General features: G+C 40.9%; 2 protein-coding genes across 4 annotated transcripts in view; both read left to right on the forward strand.

Moving 5' to 3' along the window:
- Positions 1-9,670, forward strand: part of CSNK1A1 (casein kinase 1 alpha 1) — a 31,718-nt gene extending 22,048 nt beyond the window's left edge. For all 3 annotated transcript variants that reach the window (XM_073575195.1, XM_073575197.1, XM_073575198.1), the window contains one exon: positions 8,589-9,670. In XM_073575195.1, the coding sequence (XP_073431296.1) occupies positions 8,589-8,596 (8 nt within the window). In that variant the 3' untranslated portion in view covers positions 8,597-9,670. The remainder of the gene's footprint in view (positions 1-8,588) is intronic.
- Positions 2-4,525, forward strand: LOC141088943 (uncharacterized). Its single transcript, XM_073575194.1, has 2 exons — positions 2-2,563; positions 2,776-4,525. Exons 1-2 carry the CDS (start codon positions 2,362-2,364, stop codon positions 4,419-4,421), a joined length of 1,848 nt encoding a protein of 615 aa, XP_073431295.1. The 5' UTR covers positions 2-2,361; the 3' UTR covers positions 4,422-4,525.
- Positions 9,671-22,145: the final 12,475 nt, after the last annotated feature.

Raw genomic sequence — 22,145 nt, forward strand, 5'->3', positions numbered from 1 at the left:
TAGCCAAGAACCAAGAGACGTTTCAGGGAAATCAAATTTATTGTTAGGGATAAAAAAAAAAGCGCAATTTGAATTTTCACAATTCCGTGTTATATTGAGGAGGTGTTTTACAAGCAATTTGGCCTATAAAAGGAACAAAAACTAAATAAAAAAAGACGTCCTTGGAGAATTTGACTACTAACTTTAAAATCAAATTTCCTTATTTGTGTATCAATATCTAGAAATCTCTCATCTTCTGGGATTTGGGGTCATTCTAACTGCATCTCTCATGTATTAACTCCCTTTTCCAAATGTGGGGCCAGTTAATGGTGGCGTGAATGTGGAGCCTTCTCTTAATTCACATTCCTGGACCTAAGACTTAAAGAATTACTGGGAGCTCAGATTTCTGCCTCGCTGTAATCTATGTGGCGTTTTCTTCTGGCCTTTCTGTCACAGAAGGGACTTGTGGCATGCTTCAGGTCCCTTTTTGACTACAGGCTTGTAAAATGTGGTGGGTCTCTACTCTACAAAATTGCTGGAAAATTGTGACTGTTTTAAAGTGTTAAGGCCTTGAACGTGACAAGTGGCTGCTCACAAAGCATGTAGCATTCCCCCCCCCCCCCCCCCCTATGAATCCAGGCAACTGTCTCAAAGCATCTCTCCACTAGAGGTGAGCAAATTTGTTTGGATTTTGGCCCCGAATCTGATTTTGACTTATTTGTGCCATATTCGGGCCGAATATGTCTTGTGATTTGGTTCTGAACATATTTGGTAATTTTTATTCCCATTGACTCTAATGACATTCGGCTGTGTTCAACGAATATTGCAGAAACATTCGATTCCGATCATATTCGAATCCGAACAAATTTGCTCATCTCTACTCTCTACCATCTGCCCTAGCTGTTCATAAGGCCCATTCCTAATGAATGTGGGCATTGTCTGAGTGGCTCTTTATCCTGAGTAATTGCCAGAATGTAGACATGGTTATGTTATTTGTAGGTCATGTGTGTACCACTTGTCACCACTAGGACAGGGTCAGTAAAGCCCTAGCGCCAGTGAATGTTAGTTTTTAGGTAGCCAGCCAGCTTTCTGGTGTGTACCTGATTGCACCTTGTTGGTGTGAAATGGGTTATATTGCAACCACAACTGGTTTCAAACCTTTCAGGAGATGTAACATTGACCATCATCCCTCACTCATCATTGTCACTTTGTCTTGTCTTAAAGGGGACCTGTCATGTAAAATGCTATTAATGTGCAGATATGGGGTTAAAGCTGCAGGTTAGTAGCATTCTGACCCCGGCACTAAAGCTCTCTGCTGGGAAGGAATGAACTTTATTCCCCCCAGCAGCGTTCGTCTTCCAGTCATACAGCTGGCGCTGGGAAGGTTTCGGTTACCGCTCAGTGTATAGAGAAAGCGGCGGCTGTAACTGCGCCCCCGGCACTGACTCAGCTGGCTCTAATGTTGATCCTGCTAACCCATTATCTGCAAGTTATATAGGTTGAAAAAAGTCCTAGGTCCATCAAGTTCAACCTTTCTCCACTAATTATACATTTGTCACTAATTTAACTATAATCTGCATTATTTGACTTTTTTTTACATGACAGGTTCTGTTTAAAGCTAACCTGTCACATTGAACATGCAGAATGTTATAGAGCTGTAGTTGTACAAACTGGTATCTAGGTTAGTAGGTCAGGATGACTTGTATGTTATGCATTCAGGGTGGATAAAAATCAATGTTTTTTTTTTTTTTAAAACAAATCAAAAAAATCGGATTTTTTTTTATTTAAATCGGATTTTTTTGATTTTAAATCGGATTTTTTTCAATAAACTGCTTTCTGAGGAAAATATTTTACCATCCAAAGGTTCTTCCATCATGAGATAAAGCTGAGTTGTTTAACTCAGTAGAATAAAGGCTGTATATGTGTAACATTCACAATGCCATGCTCTTCCAGAGGTTTCTGTAGGATTAGTGGGCAGTTTCTCTCCTATATTATCACAGACGCTCGCTTTACTTACGCAGTTCTCAAAACTGAATTTGACTCCGCAGAGGTCCCAGCCTCTTCTTCACGGCAAAAATGTTACAACATGAACAGAGTTGAGAAAAAGACCTTAATCCTATTGTTCTACAAACCTATGAATACAGAATCAACCCCTTCAGTGCCAAGTCCAAGAAGTTAGACAATATGTTTCTGATTGTTTGGAGTGGAATCGATCTGCACAACACAAGAAGAATGTGAATCTAAGTGTGAGGAGGAGGAAGGGCAAGCAGACAAGAAAATGAAAGTGAAACTTTGAGCACAATACTGCAGCATAGCCACAGACAGATAAGTCTGGATCTGTTTGTGTGTACGATCTGAGGTTTATTACATTCTTTCCTTATAATGGCAGCAGGCCGTAAAAGAGACCCAGTTTGGGAATATTTTAATGAAGCTCCTTCGCCTATCGGTAAGGCAGGCATGCGTGCAAAATGCAAACGATGCAACAAAGAGATGCAAGGCCTGGTGGCGCGAATGAGGCAACATCATGAGAAGTGCGGTGATGAAGATGACCAAAGAAACACTTCTGAACAGGCAGGATCTTCAGGTTGGTAAACATTTTTATTGAATCCTATTTCTAAAGACTGAACTGTCATGTGTGAGAAAAATTATATTTCTTATTACTGCATGTTACTGTCATTTGGTACAGTTATGAAGAAAAACAAATATTCCTTTTGGGGCAGGGGCAGTGATGTGTTGTGTACAATAAGCAGAAATTGTATAAACAATAAAATAACAGCATTGACTTTTTTTGTTTAGGGCAATTCATGGATTCTGGAAACTATCCACCTCCAAGATCACCATCATCCTGTTCTACAGTTTCAGAGTTATCCATCCAGGATAGTGCTTCATTAGCAGCAGCAGAAGCAGCAGCATCATCATCATCAGACACCCACAGCCACGTATCACCATCACCCAAAAGGAAGAAAAAACCTTTACCTCCTGGAACCACCATAGATAGGTTTGTGATAAGAACTAGCAGATTAGAAAAAGAGTTGATTGCTGAAAAAATTGCCCAGTTTATTTATGCAACGAACTCTTTTTTCCGTCTGACTGAGAACCCACATTTCATTAATATGGTTCAGTCACTGAGACCAGGATACAGTCCACCCAGCAGAGCTGATGTTGCAGGGAAACTGCTGGATCAAGTGTATGACAGAGAAATGGAGCAATGTGCAACAGCTCTGGAGGGTAAAATTGTTAACCTAAGTATTGATGGGTGGAGTAATGTCCACAATGATCCTATTGTATGTGCTTGTATAACAACAGAAGAAGGTAAAGTCTTCCTTGCACAAACAACTGATACGTCAGGAAATGCACACACAGCAGAATACTTACAAGAAGTGGCAGTAAAAGCTATAACGACATGTGAACAAAAATTCAAATGTCTAGTACGCAGTTTGGTCACTGACAATGCTGCAAACGTATCCAAGATGAGAAGAGATTTAGAAGAGCAGGGAGGGAATACAAAGCTGCTAATAACATATGGTTGCAGTGCTCATTTGCTGCACCTCTTAGCCAAAGACTTAAGTGTTCCAGAAATAAAGGCTAATGTTGTTGAAATTGCTAAATACTTCCGTAATAATCATTTTGCTGCAGCAGCTCTGAAAAGGATGGGTGGAACCAAGCTAACGCTCCCACAAGATGTTGGATGGAACTCTGTGGTGGACTGTTTTGAGCAGTATATCAAAAACTGGCCTATTCTGATGACACTTTGTGAAGAAAATCGAGATAAAATAGATGGCACTGTCACGGCCAAAATCCTCAACATTGGGCTTAAGAGAAATGTTGAACATATGCTGAGCTTCCTGAAACCCATCTCTCAAGCTTTAAACAAAATACAGAAAAATAGCTGTTTTATTGCGGATGCTGTTGAAATTTGGAAGGAACTGAGTGAACACTTAAAAACAGAACTACACATGGACAGAATTAAATTACAAGCCGTAAACAAACGAATGGGACAAGCACTGACTCCAGCTCATTTTTTGGCAAATATTGTCAATATAAAATATCAGGGTCAAAACCTAAGTGCTGAGGAAGAGGAGTTAGCTATGACATGGGTATCCAGCAATCATCCATCTTTAATGCCAACTATAATAAACTTCAGAGCTAAGGGGGAACCATTCAAGAAATATATGTTTGCTGAAGATATTTTAAGGAAGGTCACACCAGTAAACTGGTGGAAGTCACTTAAGCGCTTGGATTTAGAGACTGTTCAAGTAATGATTTCACTTTTAACAGCAGTAGCTTCTTCTGCAGGCATTGAAAGAATATTCTCTTCCTTTGGACTCATTCATTCTAAATTGAGAAATCTGTTGGGACCCAATAAAGCAGGAAAGCTTGTTTTTCTTTTCCAGATTATGAATAGGAACAAAGAAGATGATGATGAAGATGACGACAAGTGAGCTACAGAGGACAGCAGGGACAGTAGTATTTAAGTTTTTCATGTGTCGGCTGGGCTGACAGTCTAAGTTTCTTAAAATATATATATATATATATATATATATATATATATATATATATATATATATATATATATATATATATATATATATATATATTTTGTTTAGCCAAATTATTTAACAAACATGGATGTTTGTTTAAGCAAATGACTTATGCTGTAATGTTATTGTTTCAGTTGAATAAATCTATTTAAATTGTTAAGGTCAGGATTATTTTTCTCCTTCCTAAGTACAACAGAACAGTGGTGTCCAAATATGAATGATTAACCCATTAAACTGGGGAGAAAAAAGTAATATAAAAAGTGATTCTAAAAATCTTCATCTACTTGCATGTTAAAGTAGCAAGAACTAGTTTAGGTAGAAACTTTGATTTAAATCACTGATTTAAATCAAGCCTTACTGACTCGTGATTTAAATCAGTTAGATTTAAATCAAATCCACCCTGTATGCATTCCATTTCTCGGCTTAGGAGTCCAGTGGGCGGACTTGATCATTTACTGACAGTCTACATAATTGCTCATACAAAGATACAGTAGGTGTCCGTTACGAAGTAGGACTACCCATTGAACTCCTAAACCTTGAAGAGCAGGAATTTATTGAAAATAGATAAGTTATTCTCAATCCACATTCTGTATGCATTAGTGTACAGCCCCATTTGGATAGGCCAATAATCAGGAGAAAAGTGTTTTCCAGATTATCAACCCGTCCACACGGGCTTGAGAAGCAAGCTGCTCATTCGTAGTTTGATTGTTCTCGCCAGCACCTCCTTCTTTGTAAACATTGAATGTGCTGCTGATACAATCGTTCTATGCTGGCAACACTATTAAAAATGCGGTTGGACCGTAGCTTAGACATAGCAAATCAACTGTTTAACAGCTAGGCAAGGCCTGTCCAAATGAGCCCGATGTCACAACGATGTCCCAATAGAATGGGGAACATAGGGAAACATTCTTTAGGTCTTCACGTCACTTGGAAGGATGTATGGGTGATTTTAGTCTATTGCTACTATACAGTCACGGTTTTCCACACAAGCCATACAGCTTTTGTCTGTTAACCATTCGTTTGTCTGTTTTTTGTTTTGCAAATGAGCTTTTTGTGTCATTTTTATAATGTTTGATGAGCAAGACCAATGTTTGTTTCTACATTATGTGCACCCTTACTGTTCTCAGGTCAGTGGTCATTTGTGTTTGTAGCACATATTTAACATGTCACTGTCTACAGGTCTGCTGCCGACGAACTTCAGTGAAGCTTACGGCGAAAAGGGAGAATGGAAGTCTGTCCAGGGCTGGGGATAATAGAAAATAAATGATCAGAAGGAGACTGAGCCAAACCAGTCACTAAGGATTCAGAACGGGATCATTTAAGTGACCTGGAACCAAATGCGCCAAACACTGTAAAAGCTTTTTTAGTGTATCGCCATTCTCTGCTCTGTTCTTTTACAGAGATTTTAGATATGTCCTTTTTGATTCTGTACCTGGAGGTAAATTATGGGATTAGTGATGTGTTTGGCTTTATTTCATATGGACTCTGAACTATTCCTTGGACTGGAGACATCTGACAGTCCTCCCTGTGAACTAGCCTTTCTTGGACATTTGACTTTCATTTAGTCTGAACCTTTTTGTGTAGACAGATTAAGGCCGACTAATTGGATTTTGTTGGAAAGGCAGACATTATTACTTAGCGCTCTGTCCCTTAAGCAGTTAAATCTTGTTTTGTAACCCTTTTCTTGCTAATACTTTACTATCTGGAAAACACAACCTTCTTGTGGATGCTTCCAAGATGCATGTTTTCATTGTTGGCATGAAGAATAAATGTAGGTGATGTTAGAGGGCAGTAAATGTGCTGACCGTTCTAGCTTAGGCATTCTTGGTGTTGAAGCAAAGGTATCTATTATGAGGTGGATTCATGATCCCTCACAGGTTTGATTTGTCCCGTCATCTTGTGTGATGTAATCACCGCTTTCCAGATAAACCAGCCAGACTGCTCTTTGAGCTTGTTTTATGGTGGTTAATAGAGAATAATGCCTTGTGTATAGATCCCAGTTTTCTGATATCTGATGTCACTTTTCACTATAGGACACAGTGAATTTGAAGCCTTCATGGATATGTTTGCTATTGCCCCACCTTTTGTTGCACCATATGGAGTCTGTCTTCCATTGCTGGTCAGAGTTTCCTAGCTACGGTGTTTTGTTGGTACTTGTGCCCATGGGTGCAGACAATGCCGGCCTTGTATTATTGATGCATTCATACTGACGGCCTGTGATGGTGACAAGGATAGAGCTGAAGGTGCAGACATTGTACACGTTGATAACCTGATGCCTGTGTGCCCAACTCGCTCGCGCTGACCATCTATTCCTGAACTCCGCTTCTCCCCTATCCATCTCTATGTTGATGACTACCAGGATATGCAACTTTGTAATATTTGATAATATAAGGAACTATTTAGATGAGACTGTGCAGTCCAGCTACTCCCCTCCCGTTCTCTTCCCAGTGAATAACTTAGGCCCCTGCATACATTTTAATTCTGAGGCACAATATGGCAAACAAAGGTGTTGTGGCTGCTTGGTTTTGCTAAGATTTGATGGATCAAGCTTTCCTCAATCATGTCAGTGGCTCACAATCCTGTTTTTTGTGGCCCTCTGCTATAAGAACACAGACTGACTTGCCGATGTCCCCCTCTCAGCTTTCGGGAAGACATTGCTGTCAAGGGACTGCCTCTATCTTTAGACTTCAGCTCCATTTTCTTTGCCTCGCTGCATAGCTCTCAACAAATTAAAGGCACAGACAAAGCTGCTAGTGTGTTGCCTGTTATGTAGGCTTTAGGAGGCGTGCATGACTGCCTCCTTTTGGTGTTCTGTGAATCTGCACGATTTGAGGCCCTGCATGAAGTAGAGCACCTGTTGCACCCAGTGATCTCTTGACTTTTTTTTTTTTTTTTCTGTTCAACGTCCCCTTGCATTAGTCTAAAGCATTTTTTCTTCTAGGTCAGAGTTGGGCTGGTTCGTAATATCCAGCAGGATGTGCTACTTTTGCCATTATGCAAAATCCTATGAAAATATTCACACGGGGACATGTCTAGCTCCAATGGCTTGCATCACTTACGTTACCTTATGCAGGGCAGGGAAATATACTAAATCAAGTTGTAAACTCTATGGGGCCGATTCTTCAAGACTGACATACTGCACACTCGGACTACATTGATCTTGCTGGAGTAGAAGCTGAACATTTTAATTGGAACCTGTCATGATTGTCAAACACTGGTTACAGCCACTGTTCTTTGTACTGAGCAGTGACTGAAGCTGTGCCTCTATGACTGAAAGCCAGGGGCTGTCAGGAGGAATAAAGTTAATTTCTTCCCAGTAGCCGGGCTTTCAGTGAGGCAGCCGCACAGCTTTAGAATACCATCAACCTACAGATTAACTCAATATCTGCAGGCTAATGGCATTTTTCGACATGACGGGATTCCTTTGAGGCGCATGCCTCTTAAGAAATTCGGCACCCCTCCTCAGTGGCTTGCACCACTGCCGAAATGCTATTCCTGTCCCTTTTTGGTGAATTTGGCGGATGTGACACAACCCCTATCCTGCCCCAGCTCTACCCATTCAGCAAAACTGATTACAATTGAAAATGCAAAGTGGCAAAATGTTTGCACAACTCTCCATTGCGCAGCAGTTTTGCTTTTTGTTTTTTTTTTCTCTGATGCATTTGTCAGGTTTCTGTCATAAAATCTATTCTGAGACTGCCCCTTTATGTCTGAGCTCTGATACTTCCACTTGGGCTGCCTGATGATAGAGAGTATTCCCTGGCACCCACATAGGGAATTGTTTGCCTCGTAATGCCTTGAAGATACAATGTGCCAGGGTCACTTTGCCGTAATGCGGGTCATATGTGAGTTTTGATTGAGCACAATATGAACTGGACAGATATTCGCAGGTATTATGTAAAAGCCCTCATCTTGTTTGTGGTCTTGAGGGTGCGTATTGGGATAAAGATCAGGCTACACCTCCTCCTTTACTTTGATCTGTTATTTCTGGTCTTGCTCATCACCTGTGACATTTTGCATTTTTCTCCTTACAAGTTGATAAATCTCGTTTCTCTCTCTCTCCAACAGGATTTTGAATACGCAAGGAGCAGACATTGCAGTTCCTGGCACGAGCTGGACCCGTCACTCCCTTAAAGCCTAGAGATTTTTAGTTCATATGTACACTTGCCAGTTGTTGTGGGAGACCATTTACTTGGTGTAAAAGGAACTTAATTTCAGTCTAAACTGGCTACCTGCGGCATCGGTGTGCCGACTTGTAGCTGCTGTTAATAATTGTGAATATCACTAAGATTAGTGAAACATGGTGTCCAGTTCTTTGATTACAATTTTTCCCTCCTGAAAGCGTGGGACGGGTGGTTCAGTTATCTGGCGTTCAACAGAGTGGTGGAAGAAATTGTGCACATGCCAATTTATTTTTGTTCCTATGGTTAACCTCTTGAACCTTACACTGATTACGATTTCTACTTCAGAAGAGCGACAGGAAATGGTTTCCTAGAGACAGTTGTGACAACCCAAGTCTGAAGAGAACTCCAGTCTGTATTTTTTTTTTTTTTTTTCTTCTCCCATTTTTTTCTTCACGTCTGTGTTTTTTAAGTTGTACACTTAAAACATTCTTAGCTGTTGCATTGTAAGGCCACTTGCTGAATGAGTAGGTGTTCCTACAGTGAATGAGCAACTAGAACTTTTTTTGATCTGTCACCTTGTCTGGTTATTATGGTGACCATGTGGCTCCAGGTTATTAGGATCTACTGGCATAGCAGCTTCTCTTCCTAGAAACAAACCCGACTTGATGTACATCCACAGCGGTCTGCCGTTTCCTTGATAATCTGAAACCAATAAATGTCCCTGATGTAACCAAAGATTACAATTTTAAGCAGATAATCTAACCGAGCTTCTGTGTTTTTAAAGCGGCCGTCTTCTCCATAGCAGACCTAGAAACACAACCTGGCAGTCCTTTTTAGAGAGTGGGAGATAACCTTGTACAAAGCAAACTGCAGCATCTTTGTCACAACCTAGTTGCCATCTCTAAATTTAAAGCTTGTCTAAGTGGCTTAGGAAATGTAATCACTGTAAACATCATCCAGGATCTTTGTTTTTATTTTGAACACTTTCTGTTTGTTTACATGTTCATTAAAAACTAAATAATAATCCATAGTGTTTCCAGAAATGGATAAGTGAACATTTACGTTTATTGTTGAAATGACTGTTAATGTACTTGGGATCTCGCTGAAAAGGTGGTTGGGTGCCCTCGACATGACATGTATGATACTTGGGGGGGAAATGTCCCTCAGAAAGTAGCCATTATCAAATTGCAGTCACTGCACAACTAAAATTACAGAAGCTGCTTCCCATATCGACATCAATGACTTGCTAATGTGACTCACGCAGAGTACTGTTTCATGATTGTAGCACTGACAACTAGAAACACTTTTTGCTATGCAACAGGCAGAACAAGTGGAGGGTGACTAAGCTGTCATAGACTGCCATCCTGCCTAGGTGAGCAGCAATGCTGAGAGCGCAATAGTCTGTGATTCTGATATGGAAAGGGTTTGTGGCCACTGTGCCATACACAGTATGCAGCTCTGTAACTGTTTTTTGACATGTAGTGCTCTCTCTAACCACTAGTCTAATGCTGCTTTGGCATAAACCCATGTTCAAGTCGTCTTTTTTATGGTGCTCAAATGTAAACAGCCATTACATATACTATCCTGGGTTCACTCCTCCATGCCCGTCACTCAGACTTCGTTTCTTTACCCTAGGAAAGATGCCGTATATATGTTTATTTGGTCAGCTGCAGTGCAGTTCAAAAGAAAGCCCGTCTCAAACCCTCTTTGCTGGCAAAAGGGGCCATGTAGCTCAAAGGGTAGCGATCATCCGTTGGTGACCTTTTGTTTAAATCTGCTCTTAGTGTTAAATATATTTTTTCTTAAATTTTGGCAATGTTTTATATTTGTTTTTCCTCTATCACAATTTGACTAAAGGAAATCTTGCAATTTTCACATTGGCCATCTGGGTTTTTTAGACTCCAATCTCCTATTTCAGGTAACGGTACATGTGCATAGTTGCTATGAGCAGACGCTAACCCATCTTTTGCACTGAAGTGTCTAATCAGCAAAGGACTTGTGAAAGGAAGGGAGTTCAGGGTCTGCTGTGACACTAGCTGTTGTGATTGGTGGATTCTGCACCTTGTGTATAGAGGTGTTGCCTCCCTTTGTACTCCTGCCTTTAATAAGGAGCCCTTCTGAAATCTCTTCTGAAATGGACTTGAAGTATGAGTCTAAAATGTGAAATTTGCAAGATTTCTAGTTTTATTACTGGGAAAATAAAAAAATATTCAGCACACAAATCTGATTTGAACAATAACCTACGAGAGACCTTGACCTGTTTAATGATGCCACCTTTGACAAGAAGATAGGGTGTTTCCTTTCAAACCCCACTCCGATAGCAGCTCAGGGAGGGGAAATTTATATTCCAGCTAATGCTGGTTTTTGGAGGGTTTCCTGCTGATTCTTTAGGTTGAGTATCTGGCTTGGAGATCTTCTATATGGCTATTCATGGTCTTATTGAGGCGGCAATGAGCCCAGAGGGGGAGTCTTTGGTTTGACGTGGAATGACTGCACACCATATGTACGTTTGAAGTACTATGACTTTCTCTGAGCTATTAATTTTTACTTGTCTTCAGAATGTCTTTATTACAGCAGAGATCCTATAAATGGCTCACACAGATAATGTGTAGGGCTGTTGGGAATGGGAACCGCATTATACATGCATGCAGATCGTTCTCACGTGAATTGCAGCAACTGCCTATCACTTTGGATTACAGTGACCCACTTAAAGCATCTATATAGAGGAACAGTATGCTGGTACGGCCTGTCACTACTTCCTATGCCCAACTAGAAATAAAGATCAAAATTCTGGTTATTCCTGAGCAGTGTAATCTTTTAACGTCAGCAAGTGATGATGGGGCGCAAAGTCTAATGCTGGAAAGTGGAAATAAATGACAATAACCTCCAATGATTCTTCCTATTTACAGGTCATACACATTCAGGCCATTCCAGTACCCCTTTTATTGTATGCTCAGTGTATTGCCGCATTAGGCTTTTGTAGTGTGATTGTAAAGGAATGACATGTTAATGGGAGAGAGGATGCAAGTAGACAACGTTATACATGCCGGTCAGACTGCCCTGAAAAATGGAGACTGTGTAGGCATTGCTAATGTCACAGCAAAACGCATGCTGGGAAATGAATTGTGGTTAAGTTACTCCCAACCAAAATTGATTAAACAGTGGCTTGGTTAAAGTTTTGTGATTCCTATTAGTGTGATATGCTGGGGAACTGCCCTCTAGTATTATAACATGAGACATATGGTATAGTAATACTTTTGGGGCACGTGTAGTGGCTGCCATATGTAGCCGAAGCTATGCCAGTGTGGTAGCAAATGGCAGTGTGGCTTTGTCTGCATAACCATGCTGTCATTGGTCACCCTTAAAGTACTTCTAGGTCTGGAGGTGTATCATGAATTAAAGGAAATGTGGCAGTAGGATAAACCTTTTTAAGCTGTCTATTTTGGCATGTAGGTCATAGGAAGTTGAATAACGTGATACATTGATATGAGATCCGCCGATGAATTATTCCAGTGAAATGTTTCTTGTGTTAACAAGTCATTTACATATTTATGAGCTGGATATAGATCTCACTGAGACTGCCTCCAGAGCTTATTTTAAATAAGGGTTGTTGCCAATGTGAGACATGTAATGACTGGCAGTCTGCTGTCCTAAACCACATGTCTCACACTGGTAACTTTCCTATTTATTTATAATAAGCTCTGGAGGTAGATTCTCAGATCTATATCTTGCCCATAGATCTTAGTAGCTCATTTAGACAGCAGAACGCAGATATGTTCAGCTTTCTATGACCTACATGCCCATATAGATGGCTTAGGATGGTTGATCCTATGGACAGATTTCCTCAAAGTGAATATAAAAAGTAACAGGCTTTTTATAACTGCCTACATCAATATTTCACTGGAAATGCAATTGTTGCTGTAAAATTTTGGTTTTAGTGACTAGTAATTTTAGAAGGTTGGAACTTTAATGTTGGGAGATCTGTAATACTTTTGCCCTTGACAGTTCTCTAAACTTGGGTGTGCTTAGCCAAAATCACTGACCTAAATTACTCGTTAACCTTTAGTGATTGAGCGTGCTCGAATAAGGTGTTAGCCACAGCTGCACTCGAGCATAGTATTCGAGCATGCCGAAGATACTCTGCACCTGACTAATCACTAATAGACATGTATAAGTAAATGTCTGTAATCTTGCCAATAATTTCTGACTTTCATAGGGGTAAATGCCAACCCCTTCACACATTGAAATGTCCTAAAGATGCATTTACCGTGCACGTTATTGTGAGCAATCTAGCTCTAATGCTTCGCCAGCTGTCACTCGAATTATGGTGCAAACAGCTGTGTTCTCTGAGAGAAAGGATGCCCTACTACTCCTTCTGCATCTTATTTCCATCCATCTTATTTACTATCAAATAGTAGGGGCATAACTAATAGGCTGAGAACCAGACACTATGCATTACCTGCATGTGAATAGCGCCCTATACAGGCTTTTATTGTGCAAATGTATACTAAGCAGTCACCCCCTGTATGAATGGATAGAGGGTAAGTGGCTGTTTAGTATTTTGCACCTGTATTGCCAACATCTTGCTATATGGGCTGGCTGCATCCTGTAGTGCATTTGTTCAAAAACCTGGGAAGGTAAGTGTTGCTACCTTTTTTTTTTTTTTTTTTTTTTTTTTTCTATTTCCAGTGAGACCTAAAGAACTGGCAGTCTGACATCAGACCGCCAGGCAGTCTGACATCTTTTTTTTCCAACACCTTTAGTCTGAGAACCCCATATACACTAGTCTGTCAGCTGAACCCATTGATACTAGCCAATGTTGGTCTTGTGTATGGGGGGGGCTTTGAGATCTAAATTAAAATTGTGAGGATCCTACTTAAGTCTTCCGGAGGGGGGAAAAAAGCAAAGCCATGACAGTTACAAGTTATTCTCATCAAAAAGTTTATTTCAGTTATTCAATGCAAAACATGAAAGTCGTATAGTCATTAATGTTTTATAATTATGGCTTACAGCCAATGACAACCCAAAAGTTCTCAGTAATTTAGAATACTTGATAACACCAGCCTGAAAAATGATTTTAAGATCTGAAATGTTATCCTACTGAAATGTATGTACAGTAAATGCAGTTGGTCAGATCTCCTTTTGCATAGATTCTGGCATTAATGCGGTGTGGTATGGAAGTGATCAGCCTGTGGCACTGCTGAGGTGTTATCAAAGCAATCTGGGCTTCCTTAACAGCCTTCAGCTCATGTGCATGGTTGGGTCTGGTGTCTCTCATCTTCCTGTTGACAATACCCTATAGATTCTCTATGGGATTAATGTCAGGTGAGTTTTCTGGCCAATCAAGCAGTGATGCTGTTTTTTTAAACCAGGTATTGATTCTTTTGCCAAGTCCTGCTGGAGCATGAAATTTCTATCTCCAAAAAGCTTGTCAGCAAAGGGAAGCATGAAATGAATGTTCAGTAAATGCACTCAAAAGGGCTCTAAAATTTCCTGGTAGACAGCTGCGCTGACTTTGGTCTTGATAAAACACAGTGGACCTACACCAGCAGATGACATGGCTCCCCAAACCATCACTGGTTGTGGAAACTTCACACTAGACCTCAAGCATCTTGGATTGTGACCTCTCCACTCTTCCTCCAGACTCTGGGACCTTGATTTCCAAATGAAATGCAAAGTTTACTTTCATCTGAAAACATCTTGGATCTCTGAGCAACAGTCCAGTTCTTTTTCTCCATGGCCCAGGTAAGACGCCTCTGGGTCTATTTGTCATGAGTGGCTTGACACAAGGAATGCAACACTTGCAGCCCATGTCTTGGATACATCTGTGTGTGGTGACACTTGAAGCAATGACTCCAGCAGCAGGCCACTCCTTGTGAATCCTCCCCCAAATTTTTGAATGGCCTTTAACAATCCTTTCAAGGCTATCCTGGTTGCTGGTAGAACCTTTTTCTACCACACTTTTTCCTTCCACTCCGCTTTCCATTAACATGCTTGGATACAGCACACTGTGAACAGCCAGCTTCAGCAATGACCTTTTGTGGCTTACCCTCCTTGTGGAGTGTGGCAATGACTGCCTTCTGGACATCTATCATCCCCATGATTGTGGAGCCTACTGAAACAGACTAAGCCTTTGCAGATGTTTTTTAATTATTCTAATTTAGAGAGAGGATGACTTTTGGGCTTTAATTGGCTGAAAGCTTTAGGCAACTAACAGAAATAAACACTTGAAATAGATCACTCTGTAATGAGTTTCACTTTTTGTATTGAACTGAAAAAATTAAGCACTTGTATGTTTTACATGCCCTACAAAGTCCTACTGCATTTATACGTTCCTATGGCTTTTTGCTTGCACTAGTTTTATCCTTAATGCGACTAAAAAGAAAACCGACTACAGTGTGAAGCATAATGTGAAGTGATGAAACCCAGGAGGACAGTTATGGTTTCTAAACTAAGCTTTTTAGAGGACATCTCTTCCATGGGGAAACGTATAAGGGTATGTTCCCACGGTCCGTAAACACTGCGAATTGGAAGCTGCATACATCTGTAGCGGCCAGATGTCACAGCATAGTGGATGAGATTTCAGGAAATCCCATGTCCACTATGTGTGCACCAACGCCCGCGGCTTACCTGGGGGGGATGCACATGCGGCACGTCTTTCCAGATGCGTGTCTCAAGATAAATTTCACCCTTAAAATGTATTGGACGCGGTGATTCTGCACAGTTCAGTGAACACATGCGGAATCGCTTGCATTCAAAAGCCGGCAGCGCTTTGGATGTAGCGGACATGGGCTGCGTCCAAAGCGCTGCCTAATACTGAAAGGCTGCACATACCTTAAGTCACTAGAATTCTGCTTTTATGACATCTCTGTGCTAGTGTTCTCCCCCCCCCCTCCCCCCCTTCTTCGACGCTGCGTTTCACATTCCGTCCTGTAATTAACAGCCACAAGCAAGACCAAACTGGTTCACGAAACGAGCTTTGTCTGCATTGTGCACAAACTGTTCCTACAGGTTTAACGACCTATGTGGAATAACATTACACGTTAATGTCCTGTATTATACATTTTCAGCAATGTAGGTATGGATTGCCCATTACTAGAGATCTGCTTCTGGTCATAGACTATGGTCTGAACTTCAGTTTTGTTCACGTCAATGAGGATTACTGATAGTACCAGACCCAGCCCATGCACAATTTCCCCTTATGTAGCTGTCCCGCCACTGGCATTTTCAGGTCCAACTGAAGCCGTTTCTATTGATTTGTTTGACCAGGTAGGATATTAGGTCTGTTTTCTCTGAAACGCCACTCTGGGCCATGGGGCTGTAAATTTCCCATCAGTGATGATGTGCCCTACATCCTCTTGACCAATGCAACCAGTCACTTGCTGCAGCAGTGATAACATATACAGCTTTAGACTGCCAGGAATGTAAGCCAATACTGGGGGAGCGGTGACTACTTGTGGCCAGTGTATCAATTTTGTTGTGCTCCAGTAGTCGGAACAATTACCAGAGAAACCAATAGGATTTTGGAAGAGACAATTTCTATTCATTGTATCATTTGATGTAGATTGATCAAAAAGGTGCTTATGATCATCTTTTGAGACCTAGAAACTTCCACACAAATATTTGATATTTGGATCCAGATTTGTGCTATATTTGTATTTTTGGCGGTATAAACACCCGTGTAGGGTATGTTTCTTGGCCGCCTTAATCTTTCATGCGTTCTTTGTATGTTGGTCTTTTGCAAGACGTATTAAATGTTACATTTTAGGTCCCATTTTTGCTAGTTCCACTGATTAATGTTTTGGTTTTCTTGTGCTAAATTTTTCAATATTGAGGTGACCACTAAAACGGCAGGGGACTTCCAGTTTTGATTTTTATTACATTCCCTCATTTTAGCTTAGTCTGTGTTCAGGACATTAATAGTCTATGAATAAGAATTGTATTTTGGGGTGAAAAGGCAACCTTCTATTTTATACATTTACTATAGAGTGCATAAGCCGTATTTTATTTATTTTTTTTTTAATAGAGCCCAACAAGCCTTATGCTAGCCTTCTGAATACAGTGGCTTGCAAAAAATATTCAACCCCTAAGCATTTTTCTGGTTTTGCTGCCTCGCAACCTGCATTTTTACACTTTTTTTGAGGGCCTACATCAGTTCATGTAAACCTGCCTGCAACAGTGAGCATTTGGTTTTCTTTATTAAGCAAACAGCAAACGGGACCACTTCAGTGTGCATAACTACTCACCCATATGTCTGTATACCTTGCAGAGTCCCCTTTCATCGCAAATACAGCTGCAAGACGCTTTGGATAAGTCTGAGCTTTACGCATCCTACCACTGGGATTTCTGCCCATTCCTCAAGGCAAAACTGCTCCAGCTCCTTCAAGTTAGATGGCTTTCCTCTGGTAAATGGCTTCAAGTTTGACCACAGATCTGCCGGCCAGCACCAATAGATTTTTCCTATTGTTTAATTTTGATCACTGTGATGGGGTCTATCACAGTGATCAAAATAACAAAGTAAATCAATCCCCCCTTTATCACCCCCTTAGGTGCGATTTCTCCTGAGTATGCTGATTCCCCATTAGATTGTGGGAAAACTACTGTTTTGGTGCACGGGAGGGAAGAAGCAAAAGTTTGACTTTTGGATAGCTGTAAACACTTATGTCCCCCCAAAAAATTGAGAAAAGTATTCAAGGTGTGATACCTTTATTGGCTAACCAGAGAAACTATATTTGCAAGCAAGCTTTCAGGGCTCAGAAGGCCCCATTCATCAGGCTAGATTACAAGTGAATTACTGAGAAGAGACGGCAACATTTAAATAGGAATTATAGCAGGACATGTGATGCTGGCTAGAGACAGGCCAAGGAAATCAAATTAAGGTTTCTGATACACATGCAGATGAGGACCAAGTGGATAGCAAACTTCTGGATGGTGAACTTCTGGATAGCAAAATTGTCTGGAATATATAGCAGACACAATGTCGCATTTGCAGAGTCCCTTGTGTGCATGAACGGTGGAAACCCCCCCCCCAGTGACCACAGTTAATTTTCAAAAGGGATAATAGGAGAAAATGGACCTTACATTTTAAGCAAGTTCGCCAATACCCCATATGTAGTCAAAAACTACTTTTGAGGCACAGTGCAAAAGTTAGAAGGGAAGAAGCTCCACATTGGAGTTCCGATTTTGCTGGAATGGTTTAAGGGTGCCATGTCACATTGACAGCCCCTGAGGTGCCAGAAAAGCAAAATCCCTCCATGAATGAGCCTATGTTATCAACCACTCCCCAATGAATTTTTCTAGGGGTGAAGTGAGCAGGTTCACACGTCCCTCACATAATTTTATACCATTGGGCAGTGAATAGAAAATGATTACATTTTTACCAGTAAAGTGTTTTTAGCCCCAAGTTTTTAATTTTTACGAGGGCAAATAGGAAAAAAATGACCTCAGTTTGTTGTGCAATTTCTCCTGAGTGCTGTTCCAACACCCTACATGTAATCGGAAACCACTTCGGGCACAATGTAAAGCTCAGAAGGGAAGGAGCACCTATGTCTGTGCAGTACTGCTTGGCCACATGGTGAGACTTCAAAGGGAAAGAGTGGTATTTGACTCTTTTAGAACAAATTATCATATTATAGTTTGCAAACCCCATAGAGAGAGCTACTAAGTGTCAGAAGAGCAGAATTCCCCACTCTCAACCCCATTTTGGAAGTTACACCCCTCAAGGAATTTACAGGTTTAGTGACGATTCTGACTTCATGGGTAGTGCCCATACCTTGTGCCCAGCTCCTGCTTCAGGAAACACGCATCACATAAATTAAGCTGGCATTTCTGTGGCAATGAGAGCCAAACATGTGGACGCTAAATGTGGTTTAGGCACATTGAGTCTCAAGGGTGTGGGACATTTGAATTTGGGAGCACAAAATTCACTGAATTTGTTTTGGGGATTGAGCAGGCATAGCATTTTTCCAGAGCCTTTGCACCACCAGTAACGTGGCAGCCCCAGTGTTTCCAATGACCGATCTGAGTGGAAACTTGCTTTTTTGTGGATTGAATTGAAGCTTTTGTTGCAAACATTTTACATGATATTTTGGATCACATGTGTCCTGCTGCTCTACGCTGAGCACTTACAACTGGGTTTTCATCTAAATCTCTGAATTACATGATTCAGATGAAAACTGAGAGATCCATTCACTGTAATGAGTTAGCAGAGTTACTCTGAACTTTGGCCTCTGTTCAGAGGTACACAACTTGGCAGACCACGCTTAACCCCTTACTGCCATTGGATGGGATAGTACATCCAATGGCAGTTACCCCTGCTTTGATGTGGGCTCTGGCGGTGGGCCCACATCAAAGCCGGGACATGTCAGCTGTTTTGAACATCTGACGTGCCCGCAATAGGCGCGGGTGAAATCGTGATCCACACGCGCCTATTAACTACTTAAATGCCACTGTGAAACGCTGACAGCGGTATTTAACGCGCGCTCCCGGCCATCGGGAAATACGTGCACCGCTGACCCCCATCATCGGTGGTCATCGGTTCGTCAGCATAACAACCAAAGGTCTGGAGACCTCTATGGTTGTTGATGCCAGATTGCTATGAGCACCACCCTGTGGTCGGTGCTCATAGCAATGCAGTAATTCTGCTACGTAGAGGTGATCTGAGCATCGCCTCTATGTAGCAGAGCTGATCAAGTTGTGGCAGCTTCTAGCCTCCCATGGAGGCAGTTTTCAGAATCGCCCGATTCATCAATAAAAAAAAAAAAATTAACCCGATTGCTAAACTGCGTAGTGGAGAAAAAAATCGAAACGCCAGAACTACGTTTTTTTTTGGTCGCTTTGACAATGTTATTGCATTTTAATGCAGACGATCAAAAGAACATATCTGCACAAAAGTGGTATAATTAATAAGACAGCTCGGCATGCAAAAAATAAGCCCTCACCCAACCCACGATAACGAAAAATGGAGATGCTATGGGTATCTGAAAATGGTGGTTCTTTTTTTTTTTTTTTTTTTTTTTTTTTCTTTTGTTTAGCAAAGTTTGGAATTTTTTTTTCACTGCTTAGATTAAAAAAGAACCTAGACATGTTTGGTGTCTATGAAGTCGTAATGATCTGAAGAATCATAATGGCAGGTCAGTTTTAGCATTTAGTGAACCTAGCAAAAAAGCCAAACAAAAATCAAGTGCGAGATTGCACTTTTTTTTTTGCAATTTCACTGCACTTGGAATTTTTTCCAGTTTTCGAGTACACTACATGGTAAAACCAATGAAGATGTTCAAAAGTAGAACTCACATGGCCATATTGACAGAAAAATAAAGTTATGGCTCTGGAAAGAAGGGGAGCGAAAACACAAAACCGAAAAAAGCTCCGGCCATGAAGGGGTTAAGACTGACACTGCTGAATCATAGACCAAACTGCGTCCATAGTCTCTCCATCTGCCTCCGTATAGGGAATTCCATTTGAATCATGCATTTTAGAGATTTACGCGGAAACCCTGGTGTAAGCACTCAGCGTAAAGTGCAGAATAAAAGCCAGCCAAGCTTTTTTTTCTTTGGGAGGCAGAATGAACAATTCAACAGCCGGTCAAAGAATTGCTTTTCATTAATTACGCAGTTCCTCATGCGGTATAAGTGATTAGACTACTTTTATTTTTCGAGTCGGTGTGATTACAGCAATACCAGATTTATAAAAAAAAAACTTTTTGTTTGTCTGCTGTCACACAAACTTTTTTGCAAAATTAAAGATTTTGCATCACTATCTTGAGAGTTGTAACATTTCTATATTTCTGCTGACACATTCATTTTATGTCTTGTTTGTTATGGGACAAGTTAATGTTCTTATTGTTACTATTTTCGGGCACATAAAATATTTTGGTTGCTTTCTATTCTGACTTTTGGGAGGAAGAATGAATAAAAACCAGCAGTTCAGGAATTTGTTTTTTTGGGGGGTGGTTTTTATGCCATTCACCTAAGTGATAAGGCAGCTTTATTCTACGGATCAGTAAGATTATAGCGATTCAACATTTATATAATATTTTTTGTTATTGAATCTTCTAGACAATAACAATTTTTATAGAAAAATAATTATTTTGCATCTCTAGATTCTGAGAGCTATACCTTTTTGTATTTCCCCTGACAGAGTTGTATAGCAGCTTGTTTTTTGTGGGACAAGTTGATGTTTTCAGCCATACCATTTTTTTTATCTACTTTTCTTTTTTTTTTTTTTTTATTCCACTTTTTGTTGCCGGTATGATGAAAAAGCATTTTCTTTTTTTTTCAGACTTCATTGAATATGTGAAATGGTGTAACCGGTTTAATTTATTATATCTTAGTGTTACACTGAAGAAAGCCTCTTTGACCATGCTCCTGGCACGTTTTAACAGGCTTGCTGTAGCTGGATGAACCTGAGGTCATCATGGCCATGGCAATTATCGGACCTACACGTTGATGTCCTGCCAGGGTGTAGGCTTGTGGTGTGAGGGAGCCACGCCCGTGCAGGCCACATGTAACTGATGTTGCTGGTTTGCCAGAACCAGGTGTTGGACAGTTCAATAAGGAAGACCACCATTTGAAAATAAACTTTTTACTGACCGGGAAATTGGTAGGGGATATATACAAGAGATGGCGTGTACGCAGTCTTATTACCGTTTCCTTTACACCTAGAAGCATTTTCCACAGTTTCCTTCCTCCTTTTCCCTATTTTTTTTTTTTCTATCTTCACCTTATCTCTTTACACTCTATTCATGTCTTCTGTTTACGTCTTCTGTTTAAACGGCTTCTCACTACTTCACCTCAACCCAGTTGGACACTACAGTCCTGCTTAGGCTGGGATCACACATGCGAGAAACTCGCTCGAGTCTTGCATCTTAATTCCCAGCACTGCCGCTGGCACTCAGGAGCGGAGCGCGTGGCTGCATAGAAATACATGTAGCCGCACAATCCGGTCCCGAGTGCTGGCGGCAGTGCTGGGTGTTAAGATGCGAGACTCGTCTGAGTTTCTCGCATGTGTGACCCTGGCCTTAGCAAGAGCCATGTACTTGTCCCGCGTCTTCACTCTAAGGTTGTCAGCATAGCCGGTACTTATCTTCTCTAGTGCTGACACTCTGGAACTCTGGTCTGGGATAATCTATTTGTCTCACATACTCAGTCCTATGGATGCCTGTTACTTTCCAGAGTGTTAAACTCTGGGACTTTCTGCTAGGCATCCTCTCAGGACGTGTCTCCGGTAGGTTACGTTGTCTCTTGGTCACCTCTGCTCTGAATCTCGCTATCTTTCCTTTCTTCCTCCACTCTCTTTTGGGACACCCCAGAATGCTACACTGTTCACATTGGACCTTAGGTCCTTTCTTTATGCATTCCAGGCCTTATATTTTTCTCTGTCACATTCTCTCACTGTAAATTGTCACTTTCCCTTTAATGTAGCACCTCCCAATCTTGGCTAATCCCAAACATTAACTCTATCCCTTCTGTCAAACTACACTAACTATCAATAACTTTAACAC

This window comes from Dendrobates tinctorius, unplaced genomic scaffold (assembly GCF_039654945.1).
Source record: "Dendrobates tinctorius isolate UK_male_01 unplaced genomic scaffold, ASM3965494v1 ptg000043l, whole genome shotgun sequence".
NCBI lineage: Eukaryota > Metazoa > Chordata > Amphibia > Anura > Dendrobatidae > Dendrobates > Dendrobates tinctorius.